This window comes from Nicotiana tabacum, chromosome 3 (assembly GCF_000715075.1).
Source record: "Nicotiana tabacum cultivar K326 chromosome 3, ASM71507v2, whole genome shotgun sequence".
Lineage (NCBI taxonomy): Eukaryota > Viridiplantae > Streptophyta > Magnoliopsida > Solanales > Solanaceae > Nicotiana > Nicotiana tabacum.
Genome location: NC_134082.1, coordinates 184032922 through 184053363, shown reverse-complemented (window position 1 = coordinate 184053363; position 20442 = coordinate 184032922). Strand labels below are relative to the sequence as shown.

Sequence of the window (20442 nt, the reverse complement as noted above, 5' to 3'; positions counted from 1 at the left end):
ACTTACCAGCACATGGGGTCGGTTGTGCTGATGCTACACTCTGCACTTATGTACAGATACATGAGCAGCGCTGGGTCAGTAGCGGTAGGGGAGCCAGCCTTCAGTCCACCGAGACACCGAGGTAGCCCTGCAGGCATCCGCAGGCCCGACGTCTCTTTCATCCATTTAGATGTTTTGTTTTCTTTTATATCCGAGATAGACTATATTTCTTTTTTCAGACACTTGTATGGAGCATTCCTATACAGTCCGTGAATGTTGTGACACCAGTTTCTGGGTAGAGTTACATGTTGGATTTTTTATTCGTATTGGTTTTGGTATAATATTTATCTAAGTCTTCCGCTTAAATTTCATCTTTCGTCATTATTTAAATGTTGATTACCTACTAATTTAATTGGTTAAAAAGACTAAAATGAAAGAGGTTGAATTTTCCGCATTTCGTGGCTTGCCTAGCTTCTATGAGTAGGCGCCATCACGACTCCCGAGGGTGGGAAATCCGGGTCGTGACACTTTGCTACTTTTAGTTTAGATCCTTTTCACCCTTTCTATGTTCATATGTCGGATAGTCTTGGTACTCATTTAGTTTCTCCTCCATTTGATGGCACTGGTTTTTGTTGCATAGAGGAAAAGTATGCTTGTTTCTCTGTCTGCCAAATATAAATTGGGCATGTTTAATGGTCGGCATGATAAACCTTCAGTAGATTCTCCTTATTATCCCTTTTGGGAAAGGTGCATTGACATAGTGATCGCTTGGATCACCAATTCTCTCTCTAGGGATATTGCTACCAGTGTATTGGGGTACGACACTGCTAGGGAAATCTAGTTAGATATAAATGAAAGATTTGGACAGTCTAATGGGTCTAAATTCATCCAGATTCAGAGGGAGATTAGAACTATCTCTCAAGGGACTTCAAATATTGCATCTTATTTTACTAGGTTGCGAAGTCTTTGGGATGAAATGAGTACTACATATGTGGGTTCTATTTGTTCTTGTGGTGCCTTACCCAAATTCATTGAAGAACTCAAGCTCTTTTGGTTCTTAGCTGGCCTTAATGAATCTTACTCTACAGTTAAGAGTAACATTCTTATGATGTCTTCACTCCTTACTATTAGTAGAGCTTATTCTATGTTACAACATGATGAGAAACAGAGGGAATCTTCTCCCACACCGGGCTTCTCAAATGAGTCAGTTTCTTTCTCTATATTTTCTGCTCCTTCTGGTAATCAGAAAAGTTTTAGTCAAAGGGTTCAGTTTGAGTCAAGAAAGCCTGGGCAAGGTGTGGGGGTTTCATGCAAGTATTGTAAAAAGTCAGGGCACACCATTAAGAAGTACTACAAATTGTATGGGTTTCCTCTTTATTTCAAGTTCACACGGTCAAAAAGGTCTGCTTCATGTGTTCATGCTGACACTTCATCCATTGAGCCTTCAGTTCAAGCTCCCCTTTCCCAACCTGGGACTTCATCTACTCATGGTTTAAGCCAGGAGCAATATCAACATCTTGTCTCTCTCCTACAACAAACAAATATTTCTCCTAGAACCAACAACAATGGTTCTTTTGGAGAAACTTTTGGCTTTGCTAATTTTGCAGGTTTGTTGAAACGTTCTGTGGTTAATTCTTTTGATTTTCATTTTTGTGCATCTCCTCAATTAAGTGATGATACTTGTATTTTAGATTCTGGGGCTACTAACCACGTGACACCTCATAAACAGTTTCTTCACAACTTAAAACCATTAGCTCAGCCATTTTTAATCACTCTTCCTAATGGATATAAAGTCAAGGCTGTTTCAACTGGATCTTTACACCTTAGGGCTGACATAACCTTGCATAATGTTCTTCTTGTGCCTTCTTTTCAATTTAACTTGATATCGGTATATCAACTCCTTCTTCAACTTAATTGTTGAAACTTTTGGCTTTGTTAATTTTGCAGGTTTGTTGAAAATTTTTGTGGTTAATTCTGTTGATTTTCATGTTTGTGCATCTTCTCAATTAAGTGATGATACTTGGATTTTAGATTCTGGGGTTACTAACCATATGACACCTCATAAACAATTTCTTCACAACTTAAAACCATTACCTAAGCCATTTTTAATCACTCTTCCTAATGGATATAAAGTCAAGGTTGTTTCAACTGGATCTTTACACCTTAGGGCTGACATAACCTTGCATAATGTTCTTCTTGTGCCTTCTTTTCAATTTAACTTAATCTCAGTATATCAACTCCTTCTTCAACTTAATTGTCTTGCCATACTCATTGTTTCTACTTGCTATTTACAGGGCCATTCTTTGAAGAGGCCACTGAAAATTAGTAAAGCTACTAATGGTTTGTATTTTCTCCATCTTGATGATACTGCTTCACCATCTCTGTCAGTTCCATCTGCTGCTTACAATGTTTCTGATTTTACTGCATCTTCATCTCTTGTTTTTAATAATCACTCTTGTAATGTTTCTACTTTTGCACCTAATCATGTAACTCCGCTTCCCCTTACTTCCCATTGTAATTCAATTTCTAGTATCAATAAAATTGATCTGTTTTGGCACCAGAGACTAGGCCACATACCTTTTGCTAGAATGAAGTCTATTTCTTTTTTTTTTTCAGCAAGGTTTCTTCTAAACAATCTTTTATTTTCTCTATTTGTTCTATGTCTAGACAACAAAGATTACCATTTCCTAAGAGCTCCATCCACACATCTGCTCCTTTCCAATTAGTACATATTGACATTTGGGGACCCTACAACACTAATACATATGATGGTTTTAGATCTTCTTGACTTTAGTGGATGATTTTAATAGAGTCACCTGGACTCATCTCCTCTCATGCAAGGGTAATGGTTTGTCTATTATTAAAGCCTTTACCTCTATGGTAATCACACAATTTCACACTTCAGTTCAAAGTTTTAGATCTGATAATGCTTTTGAACTTGGTACTAGTTCTGAGGCCAAATCCTTCTTCTCTTCCCAAGGTATTTTATACCAAACCACCATTCCACACACCCCATAGCAAAAGGGAGTTGTCGAAAGAGAAAATAAACATCTACTGGAAACATCTCGAGCTTTATTGTTTCAATCTAACTTGCCCTCCAAATATTGGGATGATTGTGTCTTAACTGCTACCTACCTTGTCAATAGATTCCCTTCTACTGTTTTGAATAATATCTCCCCTTATGAAAAACTTCATGGTCACCCTCCTTCCTATGATCACCTCAAGTCCTTTGGTTGCTTATGTTTTGCCACCTCGCCTAAGCTCGGGAGGGATAAGTTCCAATCTAGGGACATTTCTTGCATATTTCTTGGTTATCCTTGTGGAAAGAAAGGATACAAACTCTTGAATTTATCCACTCATTCCATTTTTTACTCTAGGAATGTTGTATTTCATGAGTTTGTCTTTCTTTATGTTTCCCCTTCTTCTCCTATTTTCACAGCTCCATCTCATGAATTTGTTGACATTCCTCCTCCTACCTCTTCTGCCCCATCAGTGTCCACTTCCTCCTCTTCTCCAAGTTCTGCTCCTATTTCTACTCCTCTTCCTCCTCTTCCCTCCTCTGTTGCACCTTGTGCTTCCCCACCCCTTAAGAAGTCTCTTAGGGTGAGTAATCCTCCTCTCTATCTTTCTGACTATGTTTGTTCAAATGCTCAGTTTTCTGCCCCTCCTAATTCTAAGTTATCCACTGCTGAACTGCACTTGCATTAGCCTCAGTTTTACCAACAGGCTGCCTCCCATCCTGCTTGGCAAGAGGCAATGCTAAAGGAATTTGAAGCTCTTGAGGCTAATCACACTTGGGACATAGTCCCTCTTCCTCCCAACAAGAAGACCATTCCTTGCAAGTGGGTATATAAAATCAAGCAGAAGTCTGATGGTTCTATTGAGAGGTACAAGGCTAGGTTGGTGATTAGAGGGTATACTCAGAAAGAGGGCATTAACTACAATGAGACCTTTTCCCCCGTAGTTAAATTCACTACCATTAAATGCCTCCTCTTCCTTGCTGCCAAAAAGGGTTGGACAGTTTACCAACTAGATGTTAATAATGCTTTTCTCCATGGGGATCTTGATGAAGAGGTATGCATGAAAGTTCCCCTTGGCTTTCAAGTTTCTGCTTCTTTTACACAGTCTTCCTCTACCTCTCCTCTAGTTTGCAAGCTCAAGAAGTCTTTGTATGGCCTCAAGCAGGCTTCTAGGCAGTGATTTTCTAAGTTGTCTGAAGCTTTGCTCTCTAGAGGTTACATTTCTAGCAAAAATGATTATTTCTTATTCACAAAATGTGTTGCTGGTTCTCTCATCTCATCCCAGCACTTATCGGAGGATCATTGGGGAGTTGAATTTTCTTCAACATACCCGGCCTGATATTACTTTTTCTGTGCAACACCTTAGCCAATTCTTGCAAACTCCTCAAATTCCTCAATATGATGGCTGATATCCATGTTCTTAGGTATTTGTCTGCTGCCCCTGATCTTGGTACCTTACTCTCCAACTCTTCTGATTATTCTCTCCTGGCCTATGCTGATTCTGACTGGGCTGCATGTGCCCAGTCTCGCCGGTCTGTCACTGGTTAGTACATCACACTTGGTGGCTGTCCTATATTTTGGAAGAGTAAAAAGCAGCCCACCATTTCATTATCTTCTGCTGAGGCAGAATATCGTGCCTTGCGTATGGTTGTGGCTGAAATTTCTTGGCTGATCTTGGGCCGTTGATATCTGCTCCTATTTCTGTTTATTGTGATAGTCAGGCAACACTTCATATTGCTCGGAATCCTATTTTTCGTGAACGTACGAAACACATCGAGATTGATTGTCATTATGTGCGCGACAGTCTGCATTCTAGCCTGGTTTCGTTTCATTTTGTTCCCAATTCTGAACAAGTGGCTAACATATTAACCAAGTCTCTTGCTGGTCCTCTCCATCATTATCTATTTGGCAAGCTTGGTGTGCTCTCGCCCTCCAACTTGAGGGGGGTGTTGGACAGTACAAGCCCAATAAACCATCGGCCCATTTACAGATGAAGTAGCACATTTGTACATGATACAATATTACATGTAGTGGATACATTTTTGTAATAGCTAGCCATATTTTACTTTTATTTTGATAGCCACTTTTACTTGTATATAAACAGAGAGATGCTTCTAGAACAAGGGTATAAGAAAGACATTTTCATTTCAACAAAATCAGATATTTTCTCTCTCTTCGTCTCTCATTCCTTCTTCTCTGATAATGGAGTTTTACACTGTAATCGAGCTTTTCTTCACTTGACATTTTTAAAGGCCGGAAGGGAATCACATTATGTGGATCTCAAAAGGTGTCTAACACCTCCCTTTCAAAATAATTAAAACCTTACCTATATCTTTATTTCATAGATCATTAATGGAGTTAATTATAAGTGTCCTAATACACGTTGTCACATGTCGAGCTCCATCCTAAAAATGGAGTGCAACACTTACGTTAACAGAAATTAGAATTTTTTTTATGTATTTTCCCTTCATGTCAAGGGGTGTTGTGGTGTGTATGATTATTTTGACATCTATGTTGAATCAGAAGAACTTACAAGTGATAATCAATTAAATGCCGAAGAACTCAGGCATTGGGATGCTGAGAGATTTAAGTTTTCCTCGTGCTTCAGTTACAATTGTTATGATTCCATTTTCTAATGGGTACTGCAGTCAAAATAAATGACAAATTTGAATACCCATTGCAACTTGATCTTGACAAGTATATACGTGATATGATAGATAAAGTGCTTTGTTGGATGGTATAAATTTGATGACAAATCCATAAAAGAAGCACATTATGAAATGGCGTCTCATGGAGCATTTGGTGATGGACAAGGGGGTAGTAGGACTGCGTACCTTTTGGTTTATGATTATAAGAGTACTAGATATGGATGCACGGGCTCAAAAGGAACATCAACACGTCAAATGTAGGCTCTATGAGAATTTCATTCATTCAACTGAATTAATTTTATATGATGTAGCACAATGAAGTAAAATTGCAAACGTCTCAATTGTGCTCATACGTGCTCTTCTCATCCAAAACACCTATGCTTGAATTAAATCATCGCATTTGCCTTCCAACAGACCGAGTGATCAACCCCATTAGTAATTACGTGTTAAATAGTTTCATAAACTGTAACCTAGTCCAACAGCTACATATGAATACATCTACCCATTGATAGTGCTTTCACTTAATTGGATATCAAATATACTAAATCAAACCAGTCTAGCTATCTTCCAGTGGAGTAGCCGAGTAATGAACATAATTCAAAAAGCAATTTCAGAAATGTGAGCAGTTGCAGTTCTTCCCATCACGTTGATAACACGAGCTGGTAGAAACGCATGTAATTGGCCATGTTTGGCTTGTGCCCACTAATCAAAATCTTCCTCGTGACATCAATCATCATTGTTACTTGTATCTTAAGTTGGATTTCCTGGCAGGTAGTAGCATTTTCATTCAATATGTCTTTAAGTCTCACTATGAATCCATCAAACAAAAAACTTCTGGCTACGCTTCTCACTTCCATACCTACAGCTAGCTCAACACTCACCGCCTTAAATACCGTGTCGCCAGCAGACTGCACTGCATATCCAACAGTTAAAATTAAAAAAAAAAATCATTAAAATTGGTATTAGGACATCAAAGTGAGACAAATGGAGATGCTCTAATGAACATATAAAAAGTGAATGCAATGTAATAACCTACAAGTTAATGAGTATCCCTATAAAATTACTTGCTATTGCAAAGAACGGTTAATGACTTAATGTTAGTAAGCAGCATTCAACGATTTTTTTTCTTCGTGTACTTTAAGTCATAACAAATATCATTATTTACAGCAGCTTAATAAACTTTCAGATTCCTTAGAGGTCCTGCAAAAGAATATTGCCAAACTTAATATTGTAGCCAAATGAAACATATCAGAGGTATCATCAATCCTGCATACTGCCAAAAACCATATATAACGAATGATTACATTAGATAAATAGGCTATGGTGGCGGGAGATGCATATTATAAATGAAGTTCTTCCAGTATCTTGTTGAACACAATAAATTTAAATAGCAATATAGTCTTTGGTCATCTCTAATTTAATTAGGTTCTCTTTTTATCATTGCCCGTCTTGCCAATTTTATATTTTTCTTCTCATCATTGTTACATGTTCCTCATAATCTACATACCTATCCTGCAAACTAAAACGGCAAGCACATAGTTTATCATTTGTAAGCCATTTATCTTAAGTTTAAATCGTCCGGATTTCGTCATAAGGCATTACTTTATTGCTTAAGTGTTTGTGTATTGAAGGATGAATATTAGCAATATAATATCCTCATTTACACTCTTTTGATGATTAAATATTAGAAAAAGAGATCATCCATTGCTGAAACAAGTTTAAGAAATATCAGATAATTAAGGAGATAAAATACACAAAGATATATGCAGCATTCTCTCTATTAATTAGAGATGTTCTTGCCACATAAAAATGTATTCACTCTAATGGAAGTCCAAGATCTTTTCTTGGCTAGTGATGTATACAAATTTTGAGGCCTGACTCTTACCTGATGCAACATAATAATAATTACCTAGCATGATAATCTCAAGTATCACATCATGCTGACATATTTTTAGTATAGATCAGAATAGCCTAACATATTTATACCAGATCATTATATTAGCTCAAATATGTATTTGAGATGTTGGGAATCAGCTAATAAAGCTAAATTCTAGCAGAGAGAGAGAGAGATACATATCACAGAAGGAACCAATGATTTCCTTGAAGCAAATACAGTTACGGTTTCCCAAAGGATCACTTTCATTGGCAAGTTCATAAAAATTTTCAACTACCGTTATATAAATATTTCACTACAAGAAAATACTTAATTTGTGGGGGGGTTTTGGTCAAATTGTGACAGTTTTTGACCCCCACAAAAAGAATTGTGGCGGTTTTTAGAAGTGCCACATTTACCTTTGCCACGAGCATTATTGCGGTGGCTTTCTAAAACCTTCATGATAACCGCCACAAAATGAATTTTTAGTTTGTGGGGGTTTTGAAAGATAATTAGTGCTAGTTTAAAGTCCCCACAATATGATTTTGATGTGTCAAAAAAAATATTGCAAGGGTTTATAAACCCCCTCAATATGATCATAATGGTTAAAAAAAATATTGCGGGGGTTTAAAAAATCCCAAAATATAATTTAAATATTTTTTTTAAAGAAAGAAATAAAGTTATGTGGGGGTTTTGAAAGACAATTAGTGCTAGTTTAAAACCCCCGCAATATGATTTCGACGAGTAAAAAAAATATTGCGAGGGTTTACAAAACCTCATTAATATGATCATAATAGTTCAAAAAAGATACTGTGGGGTTTATAAACCCCCAACATATGATTTAAATATTTTTTTAAAAAAAGTTATGTGGGGCTTTATAACTGCTACAATATAATATTAGTGTTCTAAATAAAAACAGTGGCAGTTTATTTCTGCCACCATCCTTTCTTTTCAGTCAATTTTCTGTTGCTGCTTACTGATGAAACTCGTTTACCTTTATCGTAGATGACAGCCAAAGGAACGAATTATAAGAAATAAAAGCATGCAATGTACAATAGACACAGATGTGTTCTGGTTTAACCAATCAGATCAGCCTCGAAGGTACAGTTGTGTCTTCAGAACAGTGACTCTTAACAGATTATATACAATATGGCTAGACCATTTGAGATATGGAAGTCTTTTATGTATGCACAGAACCTTTAGATAGGCCTCTGAAATTATCGTGCTGGATGATTAGGTAGAAAGTGCAGCTCCTTCTGTTGCTCCTCCATTGATCTTGTGGAAATGGTATATGGTAATCAATGTGCTGTCAAGAATGTAATATAAGAATTAGGATACCTCTACAATTATTAGTCGTACTAGCACACTATGCATTACACAAGTAACATAAGCAATGATCAGGAAAAACACTCAACATCATTTTCTAAAGAAATTCCCTGAATCACTATCATTTGTCGCAACTTAACTTCAACAATCTCAAGAAACAAATACAGCAACCATAAGATCCTTATAGAGAAAGGGAACAATTGATGAACCACTTCTGCTGGTGTTGCTAACCATAGCTACTTAGCACAAGAATAGAAGCTATCCTAAGATCATTGAAGAGAAAAGGATCATCCAAACCTCGATAACACTTCTGCACTCAACTCATTAGAGAACCAATGAACTAACGGTCCATGTCATGTGATGAGAACTAACAGAGAACTTCAACCATCTCTTCTTCTCAGTAAACTTAAGGCACGGTTGCAACTCATAGGTAAATGTACTATAGAAGGCAATTGTGTAATAAAATAAACTTTAACAACCAAAGTATAATCAACTAAAGTCTCAACATCGTCTCTAACTTTTGGTACTGGATGGTTGTCCGGACTCCGGAGCCAGAGTAACAGCTGAAGTTTCTCAAACCATTAAGTTAAGCTTCTCAATCTTGTACAAGTCTGTCTCTTATATAGAGGTACGAGCTTTGTTAGATCCAGTTAAGATTCTCTACAAAAAAAAACAAAATCCATGTGCAGAAATAGAACTTACTTGCAGTAGGAACATATCTCTTGGCATTATAATATCTTCTGGAGAATGGCAAACTCCTTCCAACTTGATGACCTCCAGCAACTACTGAGCATAAAAGAGATTGTGATCAATATTAATAATGAGGAATCCATCCCATATTATCCAAAAAAGACAGAAAGGAACAGTTTTAGGCATGCCTACATTGATTTAAATAGGATCTAGAACACTTGCCTCTTCATGTTGAGCGGTGTGTGCCAGTGAAAATATCACTTGACCCCCAAAATTATAGACTCGGGCCCCAGGTAGGCTGCAAGGACCAACTTTAACAGCTGCAGCTGCGTAGGCATCAATATCGTTGTCTATCCATTCTGATCGATGCTCGCGCAGAAACCTGAGAAGTACTGCAGGAGTCGCACTCTGAACAACAGAAACAGCAAGATGTCAAAAAGCAAGATAAGAATATGGTCAAGTCAAGATAACGTACATAAGGAGGAGGAGGAACTGTGTCAAGAAATTGATTGGGAAAAGCAAGCAACATCACTGGTAATAGCAGATCGGAGTCCTCCATTTTACCATTTCACGTTTTCAAGCAATTAAATATCTACAATTTGGGCGGTCTATCTTGCACTATACAAGACGACCATATCAACATAAGTCATTGTGAAACCAATTTTAATTTTCTAAGGGGTTAAAAGCACCAAACTGTATTTATCTACATTGCATAGGAGAACAATTAAATGAGTTTTAGTAAAGCCAAGCCTATCTAGATTCTAGATGCACTATCAACTTGCCAAAATGGCTTTTTCTTTTAATTTGGTTGTCTGAGACTCTAAGTTATATCCCTACCATGAAAATTAGTCTTTCTGTAGCCCAAATACAGAGATTGAGAATAAAATAGAAAGACCAAGTGATCCAATTTACTTGACTATTCTCATTAATATTGTTTACCATAAACTCATCCGGATTATATGGCATCTCGCATTTGCAATACCTTCAGAGAAACAAAAAAGGATTAAGAGCGTAAAGAACATTACTCAACTTCAATCAGCAACCATGCGGAATTTCATACACTTACATTGGAACCATATCTGGCACAAAAGCTCCAGTTGCCATTTTATACTTGAACCGACAGTAGTAATACTCCGGACCAACATTATCAAGCTTAGTATAGTTCCTAAAAGAATGAACATTGCATTTTCTTACTATATTGTGGGCAATTCGAATATCGTAGCGGTCCGACAATAATAATTCCTTTGCTCCATGAAACTTTCTCCGCCCTCTCATTGATTCCTCTAGCGGGTAATACCCTCTAACATGATAACAAAATTGTTCTTCCAACTATTTTTTTTGTCCCTTACTCTCTCTCATTTCTTCCAATACTTTCATCTTTTTTCCAAGAGATACTCTTATGGCAAACAAATATGAATACCACAGATTAAAAAGAGGTGAATCAAATATGAATACAACAATCCAGTGGGATTCCACAATTGGGGTCTGGGGAGGGTAATGTGTACGAAGACCTTACCCCTACTTTGAAGGGCAGGGAGACTGTTTCCAAAAGACCTTCGACTCGAGAGGAAGAATAGGAACAAGTAAATAACAACGTTATATGGATAAGACATTATAAAAAATCTTTATTGTTTAGTTCGCCTATTTAAGATAAGCCTATTTTGTGCCTAGCTTCAGCGCCTAAGCATGCTTTACGCGAGCTTGACAACACTTTAGGCTGCAGATTTAGGAGTAAAATAAGCTTTCCAACAGGAATATCACTACTCAGAAAAATTCAAAAAGTTGACAGACCATGGATAATTGGTGGGTCAATTCTTGATTGACCTGAAAATTGGTGGGTCAATTAAAAACGTCCTAGTGGCTAACACTCATTGCTTCACCATGGATAATTTTTTTTTTTGGCGTTTTGGGGTTATGAAACAAGAAGTGTCATAGGATGTAAATATTAAGGCAAGCACAAAAGGATGCAAAGCTATAGAAATAATCTAAATTAGTGATATAATTTTGTACATTAGAATTATTACAAAATAAAAGGGGAAGTTGGCTCCCTTGCAACTTGTCTTATTCCACTAGCAGTTTTACTCCTCTCTGGGGCCTGGTTTTCAATCATTTGGTGGAAGGCTTGCCTATGAACCACTAATTCTTTGTATACATATATATACACGAAGCTTATTTATGTGGTATATAACTGAAATCATAGTGGGCTATGGTGTTCAAGATGATGTACAACTTTTTCAATCCTTAACCCGACCTGCTGCTTTCCTGGAACTTATGAAATTAAAGGTTGCAGAGAAGCAAGAAATTTTCAAAACTTTGCTCTATGTAATCCAAGTATATTTGTACAGAAATTAATAGTTTTTGGCTCCATTACTTGCCTGTAAATACCTTGCTAATTTCAGCTGCAAGTAGCCTCCACAGAGAGTTTCTTAGAGGTATTTGGACATGGATCTCCTCCAAAGACTTCAGGCACTATATTTACTGAACAAGATTGTCGTCCAATGCAGTTCTGTGATATCCCATTTGAAAATTCGGAGGAAGTACAAAATAAACAGGTCAATGACATTATACAGATTAGCCAATGATTAATAAGTGAGATTAATGCAAGGCTAAACTAATGCTTTTAGACAAGACTAAAATAAAGCATTTTGAGTGATGCAAGAAAATAGTAGCCATCAGTATACAGAAAAAGTTGACAGACCTTGGATAATTGTTTAGTTCGCCTCTTTAAGATAAGCCTATTTTATGCCTAGCTTCAGCGCCTAAGCATGTTTTACGCGAGCTTGACAACACTTTAGGCTGCAGATTTAGGAGTAAAATAAGCTTTCCAACAAGAATATCACTACTCAGAAAAATTCAACAATACTGTGAACTATGCAGCTAATATGTTATAAGAATCAAGGTGCACAACCTGATTTGACCGGGTAACTGGTAGTATAGGGCACAACTATACCTCCATATGATGTTATCAGCCTATAACACGGTCTCACTGTCTAATTTAGTCTCAAACAAGGAACTAACCAGGTAACATACTGGACCTTGGCTTCCTATCTTCAGCTATATGACTTGTATGTTGCAACCTGGCCAACAATGTGTTCAACATAACTACTCCATAAGAGGATTTATTGACAACTCTTCAGCATAATGAAAAAGATACTTATGAAGTCAAAAAGTTTGATCATAGGTGGAAAACAATGCCAGAAAGTAATTTCATTTAAAGCTGAGGTTTGACAGGTGATGCCTCATCTGATGCAAAGGTAACATTCATGCGAGAAGGTGAACACATCCAGAGAAACTTATCTGGTTTCCAGTGAATCTTAAGTATGGAGTTTGAATCATTAATTATGAGATGAGAACAAAGTAAAAGCATTAATGTGGTTCAAGGAAAAGAAATCAGTGCATCTAATACATAATGACAATATAATAAAAATAAAGCTCCCAAAAACTAAAGATAAAGTAAGATAACTAAGCTTAAGAGCATGTAATAAAATTTAATCGTTGTATGCTTGGCTGCAATTTGAAGTTGAAAAACCATCCAAAACAAAGTTAGCTATAGCATACAAGCATACCTCAAGGTATCAGTAAATGAGTGTACAGCTTTGGATGCATTATAAGCACCTGACCATGGTCCCAGATCCAAAGCAATGTAACTTCCAACATTTACAATTTTCCCTTTCTTCTTGGATGCCATGTGAGGAACAACAGATTGAATTAACCTTATCATTTCTAAATATGTCTTCAAACCAATTATGAATTGCAGCTGAGTAGAAACTAGTGATGTTGTCAGACATATTTGTCAGACAATCAGCTAGCTAGAATCTTCAAACGATCCCCAAAGACATTAATCCCACCTCATACATATACCCTGAGTAACAAACCAACAACATTCAAGTACACCTGCATGTTTCCAAGAACACTGTTAACTCTCATCAAGTATTATTGAAAGAAGTGGTTTGACTACAAACCACTAACTTACTTCGGCTGGAGAGGCATCGCTTTTTTCCAACTTTTTTCAGATGTTCTGGTCATACACGTCTCTTACTTTTTCCATCGGAGAATGACCTTCAAAATAACAAAGCACGACATGCCATCAATTGTGTGTATACCTGCAAATACCCTAGTGGTTAGCTTTTAAAAATTACAAAATTCAAAGCTAAACTAGTATCGGATTCTGCGGATACATAAAAGATGACAAAGAACTCCAGGTTCTTGATCACTTCTCCATAAATTGTACAGCTTCTTTAAAACAACACTTGTAGTGATACACATGACAAAGCTACATGCAGATTGTCATGAGATAATCAAAAAATATTATACAAGAATAGCACTGGATGAATAAATGAATTTCCTCCAGCTGCCAACATATTTGCATGTATTTTGATGACTTCTTTAGCCATTCCAACTAATATTAGCATTTTTTACTAGGAGATATCAGCTAGAAAGGAAAGAGTAACTCACAGCATGATGTGTCCAGGCATCTTCACTATCAATCTCAAAGCCTTTGTTTGCGGCTTCTTCTGCATCTGGTTTCCAGTGAATCTTAAGTATGGAGTTTGAGTCATTAATTATGAGATGAGAACAAAGTAAAAAATATTAATGTGGTTCAAGGAAACGAAATCAGTACATCTAATACATAATGATAATCTAATAAAAATAAAGCTCCCAAAAACTAAAGATAAAGTAAGATAATTAAGCTTAAGAGCCTGTAATAAAATTTAATCGGTGTATGCTTGGCTGCAATTTGAAGTTGAAAAACCATCCAAAATAAAGTTAGCTATAACATACAAGCATACCTCAAAGTATCAGTAAATGAGTGTACAACAGCTTTGGATGCACTATAAGCACCTGACCATGGTTCCAGGTCCAAAGCATGCAACTTCCAACATTTACTATTTTCCCTTTCTTCTTGGATTCCATGTGAGGAACAATAGATTGAATTAACCTTATCATTTCTAAATATGCCTTCAAACCAATTATGAATACCATTCTAAATATACTTATATATCAAATAAATAAAATAAACACTAGTTATGCAATACTATTACCTTCAGGTAAAGCAACATATTAAATAAATTTTCTATTCAAACATGTATGTATCAGCTGCTACGTTAGTAGCAACATTTGTCTCTACTACATCATCAATTATATGGTCCGTAGCTAGTTGTACATACTCATCACCATCACCAAAAAAACTGTTCAAGTTCTTGCTCTTGGTATGGTTCATTCTCATATACTTCATCTTCCACTACTTCTTTTCCCATATCATATAGATCTCTTGGCTTTAGATGCATAGCAAAACTCCATCCTTTATTGACAACATCATTCACATAGTACACCATTTGTGCTTGAGATGCTTCCATGTAAGGCTCATATTCTTCACGTTCACCAGTATGAATTAATCTACCAAAATTAACACAATTTAAGTTCCAACGATCCTTTTTATACCCTCTATCTCGAGCAGTGTCAGCCCATCTACATTTGAAAAGAACAACCTTGAATCGACCATAATAATTAATCTCAAGAATATCTTCTAACTTCCCATAATATGGTAACTCTACTTGCCTTAAATTTCCGTCAATACTACTTGCAACACATGATGTTTTAGAAGTTAAGAAAACTCCACTATTCTGTGTTCTTAGACCTTCTTCTCGAGCCAAAGTTCGAAATTTGGACCCATTAATATTATATGCAGTAAAACGTCTTGCAACTACCAATGGACCTCGTGCAAGAAACTTTAGATCAATAGACATTGTATCTATTGTGTCTGGATTCATAATCTAAATCAAAACGAGATTGTATTAGTGAAGTTTGCTCGTTCAAACCAAATGTAAACAATAACTAATGATTACTTACTCACCCGCTTTTGGAACCAATAAACAAACTCTTTATTAACTCTCCTCTCTATCTCTGTAGGTGAAGGTCTTCTTCTTGAACTCCTCCTTATGTACTGTCTAAACTCACTATATGAAATAATTATATTAATGTTAAAGAACAAGACTAGCCTACTCAAACATTACAATGATAAAGAATATAAAGTTTGTATGAGTTACTCACTCCACAAATGGCGTGACTACTACACAATTCAGAAGCACATACCGATGAGCTTGTAGTTTCTGCATATCATTTAAAGGGAATGTAATCGAAGTTGAAGCAGGTTTACCTAATTGAGGAAATATAGAGGACGTTCCAGAAGGCTCAGTGACATTTGGGTCATCACGAACACGCCTAGGTTTATTGAATCTTGTCTCAATATCCTCAATATACCGAGAACAAAAGGTAAGAGACTCTTCAGCTAAGTAACCTTCAGCTATAGAATCCTCTGGTTGTGCTTTATTCCGTACAAAGGACTTAAAATGTCCCAACTCCCTACAAAAATAATAGGCCATAAGTGTACAAACTAATTCAAGTGACCAGAATGCAAGTATCTTCAAATTATAAATGTTAATGTTTTACCTCTCGACGGGATACATGTTTCGATGATGCACTGGACCTCCGAGTTTTACTTCCTCTTCTAAATGGACAGACAAATGAACCGTTACTGTAAAGAATGTTGGAGGAAATAGTATCTCTAGGTGGCAAAGTGTGTTTTCACCTTGGAGCTTATCAAGCTCTGAAACATTCAAAGTTTTGCTAGAAAGGGCTCTGAAAAATGAGCAGAAGTCCAACAAAACTGCAACTACATGGTCGGGCAACACATTGCGGATCGCCAATGGTAGCAATTGCTCTAAAATAATATGGCAATCATGACTTTTCAACCCAAAAATCTTTTTCTGTACCAAATCAACACAGCTAGAAATGTTACTTGAGTAGTCATCTAGTACTTTAATATTCTTCAAAGTTGTAAGGAACAACATTTTAGTATCCAACTTCTTTTTTTTATCAGTCATAAGTGAAAACATAGTAAGGTGATATTTTCCACTATCATCCGGCCAAAGATCACGCCTTATGCCCATTTCTTTTAGATCCTTTCGGGCATTAATATTATCTTTTAATTTCGATTTATCATGGAGCAGTGTATATATGATATTGTCACATATATTTTTTTCAATATGCATAAAGTCTAGATTATGACGCAACAAATTAGATTTCCAATAAGGAAGTTCAAAGAATATACTTCTCTTGTTCCATTGCTTAGTTGCTCGTCTAGATCTTTTCCCTCTACAATTCAACTCTGCTCCTCTCTCTTCTTCGATTTGTCTCAAAATGGCAGACCCTGACAATTTTAATGGTGGATTTCGCTCCTCTGTACTTCCATTAAAGCGTACTCGATTCAACCTAAACCTGTGATTTCTTCTCAGAAAACGTCGATGGCCCATAAAGCACCACTTTTTACTATGACGAAGACGACAAGGTTCTGTGTCAAAGTTACAAGTTGGGCAGGCAAAACCAGTATGTGTGTTCCAGCCAGATAAGATATCTAATCCGGGAAAGTCACTGATTGTCCACATAAGAGCTGCATGCATTCTAAAATTTTCATTCAACGATGAGTCAAACGTTTCTACACCATCATTCTATAACTCGTGTAATTCCTTCACAAGGGGTTGTAAGTACACATCTATATTATTTCCAGGCATGTGCTTCCCTGGAATGATCATTGATAAGATGAAGGAGGTGTGCTTAATACACATCCAAGGAGGTAGATTGTATGGAATCAAGAAGACTGGCCAAATACTATATGTAGTAGTCATTGTTCCAAAAAGACTGAAACCATCACTAGCAAGGCCTAAGCGAACGTTTCGAGGATCCGAAGCAAATCCAGAATGAGTCCGATCAAATGTCTTCCATGCCTCACCATCCCTTGGATGCCTCATCAACCCATCAGTATTATTGCCTGAAGCATGCCATCTCATATGTTCAGCAGTCTTACAACACATAAATAATCGTTGCAATCTTGGTTTCAATGGAAAATAACGCAAAACCTTTGCAGCTTGCTTTTTTTTCTTGTTAGGATTCCATTTAGATGTATCACAATGCTTACATGCTTCCAATTCTGAATCACCTTCCCAGTATAGCATACAATTATTTGGACATGCAGGTATCTTGGTATAGTCAAGGCCAAGTTTGCTAATGGTTTTTTTGGCCTCATAAAAGGAAGGAGGTAACTTTGCATCTTCAAATGCATCTCTCAACAAATCTAGTATCATAGTCATTGCTTTATCACTTAATCCACAATAGACCTTTATATGATACAATTTTATTAAAAACTCTAGCTTTGTGAACTTGCTGCCTTCATACAGTGTTTCACTTCCATCTTTGAGAAAATCATGAAAGTCACCAGAATCCTCCCTATGCGCCTCATTTGATATTTCATTTGAGTCCAATGGTTAGAGATATCCCTACATCAGCCGTTTGGTGCCTATAGTGCCCAAATGCATCATTAATCATTGTTTTTATTGGATTTTCTGGGTGAACCATCTCTTGCATAACATCTTTATCTCCAGAAGGCTCTACTACCTGTTTCTCACCGTGAAGATTCCAAATAACATAATTTTGAGGGAATGGCTTGCAAATCAAATGATCCTGCACTATCTCTCTAGTTTTCCACTTGACAAAGCCACATTTAGGACATGGGCATCTAATTGTATCTTCCACAGCCGCATTCTTAAACGCAAAATCAAGAAATTTATCCAAACCAAGCCAGTATTCGTTTGTGTTCCGTGGCTTTCCAATCCACAATTTATCCATTGAAAAATGATAAATAAATTAACATGAACCCTTTTAGAATATACCTCCAAAAGCAATCCTCCAGTCCACGGGTACCTTCAGATTTGACTATCCTTCCAATCTACTCCAAGAATTTTAAATGCTCTTTCAAACAAAGTTAATTCCAGAAACTGACAGAGGACATAAAGAACCAATGAAGAATTCCCACAAAGGACTCCTTGTTCATATAGCGAAGGATAACAAGCAGTAGAAAAAAGAGGGTCAGAATTACAAATGAAGAAAACCTAAGAATTTCGATATTTCCCGCGGTTGCCGCTTTCCTTGCTTAAAATAAACTCTCATCGCTTCCAACTATTTAAAAGCTTTAACAAAATTTATGACAATTAGTATTATACGGATATAGGGAATTTTCTACTCTCATGATAAAGAGCTTTAAAGAAGCTAGAAAGTTTTTAAAATTTTTGAAAACCAAAAAGTGCAAGGATTTTTCTTTCATGTAAACTTTTAGAAATGGAAAAATAACGTTTAGGGTTAAGAAAGAATAACTTTGGGGTAATAAATAGCTTTTCCTCTATTCATTTATTTTAATTCTTGTTACTAATTTTAGGAGTCTATATAAATAATAATAAAATTAAAATTAAATAATAATATTAATAATAGATTTAATTTATAAAATAAAAATTAAAAATATATATATAAGCTCTTGAAAATAATTAATATTGATATATTTAGCAAGATCATAGGAAGAATCTTGTCAAATTTCTCTAACAAATGAATGATTAAAGTTTTATTCATCTATATGAAGATTGAGAATAACTCAAAATAATGAGTCAAAGTATCACATATTTACTAATTGGGAACATCAAAAAATGAGTATCATTGGAATAGCCAAAATTTACATCTTTTAGGAACATCTAACATTTATTTTCATATTTTAGTTCTATGTCTCTCAAAATTATCAAACATTTATTATTTTGCTATTTGAAAGCAATTTTATATTTACTCACGAGGAGTAATATTTCGAATTACATTATTGATGGAGTTTATTGATTATTAATTTTTAGAGAGGTAAACCGTGCAATTTGATAATATTCTTTTAATCGTTTGAAAGATAAGACGTTAAAGTTGAATTTTCTCTCATAGTAACTTTAATTGATAAGTTAACAATATGTAAGTCATATGCAAATAATAAAGTGAAGATGTAATACCGTACTAAATAAGATATGATTTTCGCCATACACAGATACGATGATAATTATAATTTTGTTAAAACACGTGCTTAAATAAATTAGATCATACTAATACTAGCATTTAGCAAAAGAGAATGGCCTCATTGGAGGAGGGGGGATTGTTCTAAAGATGAATAATTACATGAAAGAGATATGTGAGCCTTACAACCTTGAAAACACTCTTGGTTGACAAAACCAAATTCACTGTGTGTTGCTTGTAAGTTATTTAATGCAAGAGATATTTGTTGTTTTCCACAAAAGATGCATAACTCTAGGTTTGCAGCAACTATCCCTTCAAGAGATCCAATGAACCTCAGTATACAACCCAAAGATGACATTCTGGTAAAGAGCAAGTGACAAGCAACTATGATGTTGAAGCAAGTTCAGCTTCAAGTGTCAATTTAACACCATCCCCAAATGCAGTTGTTGACATATTGAGTGTCTGAATCAATCTGGTGATATCCATGGATATATCTGCTGGAGATTTAACACCGTGGTTAACCTAGAAAGTTCAGATAACACACGCATTGTCGCTGCTGCGCTCACAACATCGCAGAAGCCATTGCATCAGCTGCCCAAAATTTCCAGCATCTCCAAATGTCAAAAATCAAATCCGTTAGCCTTCCAAAATTCACCCGAGACCCTCAGGACTTTAACCAAATATACCAACATGTTCCAAAATACCATACGAACTTAGTCGAGGCCTTAAACCACGTTAAACAACACTAAAATTTTGAATCGCGCCATGAATCGAATTATGAGTTTTCAAATCTTCCAACTTCTATATTTTGCGTCAAAACATATCGAATCAAACCGGAAGGACTTCAAATTTTGCACGCAAATCATAAATGACGTAATGGAGCTGTTCCAATTTTCGGAATTGAAATCCGACCTCCTTATCAAAATTTCAACCTTCGGTCGAATTTTTTCCAAAATCTCCTATTTTCCAACTTTCGCCAAAATACGTCGAATTGTCCTACGGACTTCCAAATCCAAATACGAACATACGTCTAAGT

The 20442-nt window shown here is 36.1% G+C and overlaps 2 protein-coding genes across 2 annotated transcripts; one reads left to right on the top strand and one right to left on the bottom strand.

Moving 5' to 3' along the window:
• The first annotated feature begins 955 nt into the window (after positions 1–955).
• LOC142178415 (uncharacterized) lies at positions 956–4179 on the top strand. Its single transcript, XM_075247773.1, has 7 exons — positions 956–1586; positions 1927–2168; positions 2274–2465; positions 2596–2599; positions 2774–2959; positions 3419–3582; positions 3688–4179. The coding sequence occupies exons 1-7, from the start codon at positions 956–958 to the stop codon at positions 4177–4179; spliced, it is 1911 nt and encodes a 636-aa protein (XP_075103874.1).
• Positions 4180–14713: 10534 nt separating this feature from the next.
• LOC107798160 (uncharacterized) lies at positions 14714–17683 on the bottom strand. The gene is made up of 5 exons (XM_016621128.2): positions 17085–17683; positions 15987–16997; positions 15630–15899; positions 15391–15493; positions 14714–15310 (listed from the first exon to the last, which is right to left on the bottom strand). Exons 1-5 carry the CDS (start codon positions 17681–17683, stop codon positions 14714–14716), a joined length of 2580 nt encoding a protein of 859 aa, XP_016476614.2.
• Positions 17684–20442: the final 2759 nt, after the last annotated feature.

Coding starts and splice junctions, on each gene's coding strand:
- LOC142178415 (XM_075247773.1), top strand. CDS start 956: ATGAGTACTACATATGTGGGTTCTATTTGTTCTTGTGGTGCCTTACCC. Junction 1,587..1,926: donor TGGCTTTGCTAATTTTGCAG/GTTTGTTGAAAC, acceptor TTAATTTTGCAG/GTTTGTTGAAAATTTTTGTG. Junction 2,169..2,273: donor CTGACATAACCTTGCATAAT/GTTCTTCTTGTG, acceptor TGCTATTTACAG/GGCCATTCTTTGAAGAGGCC.
- LOC107798160 (XM_016621128.2), bottom strand. CDS start 17,683: ATGACTATGATACTAGATTTGTTGAGAGATGCATTTGAAGATGCAAAG. Junction 16,998..17,084: donor CCTGGAAATAATATAGATGT/GTACTTACAACC, acceptor TGAAAATTTTAG/AATGCATGCAGCTCTTATGT. Junction 15,900..15,986: donor AACATGTATCCCGTCGAGAG/GTAAAACATTAA, acceptor TTATTTTTGTAG/GGAGTTGGGACATTTTAAGT.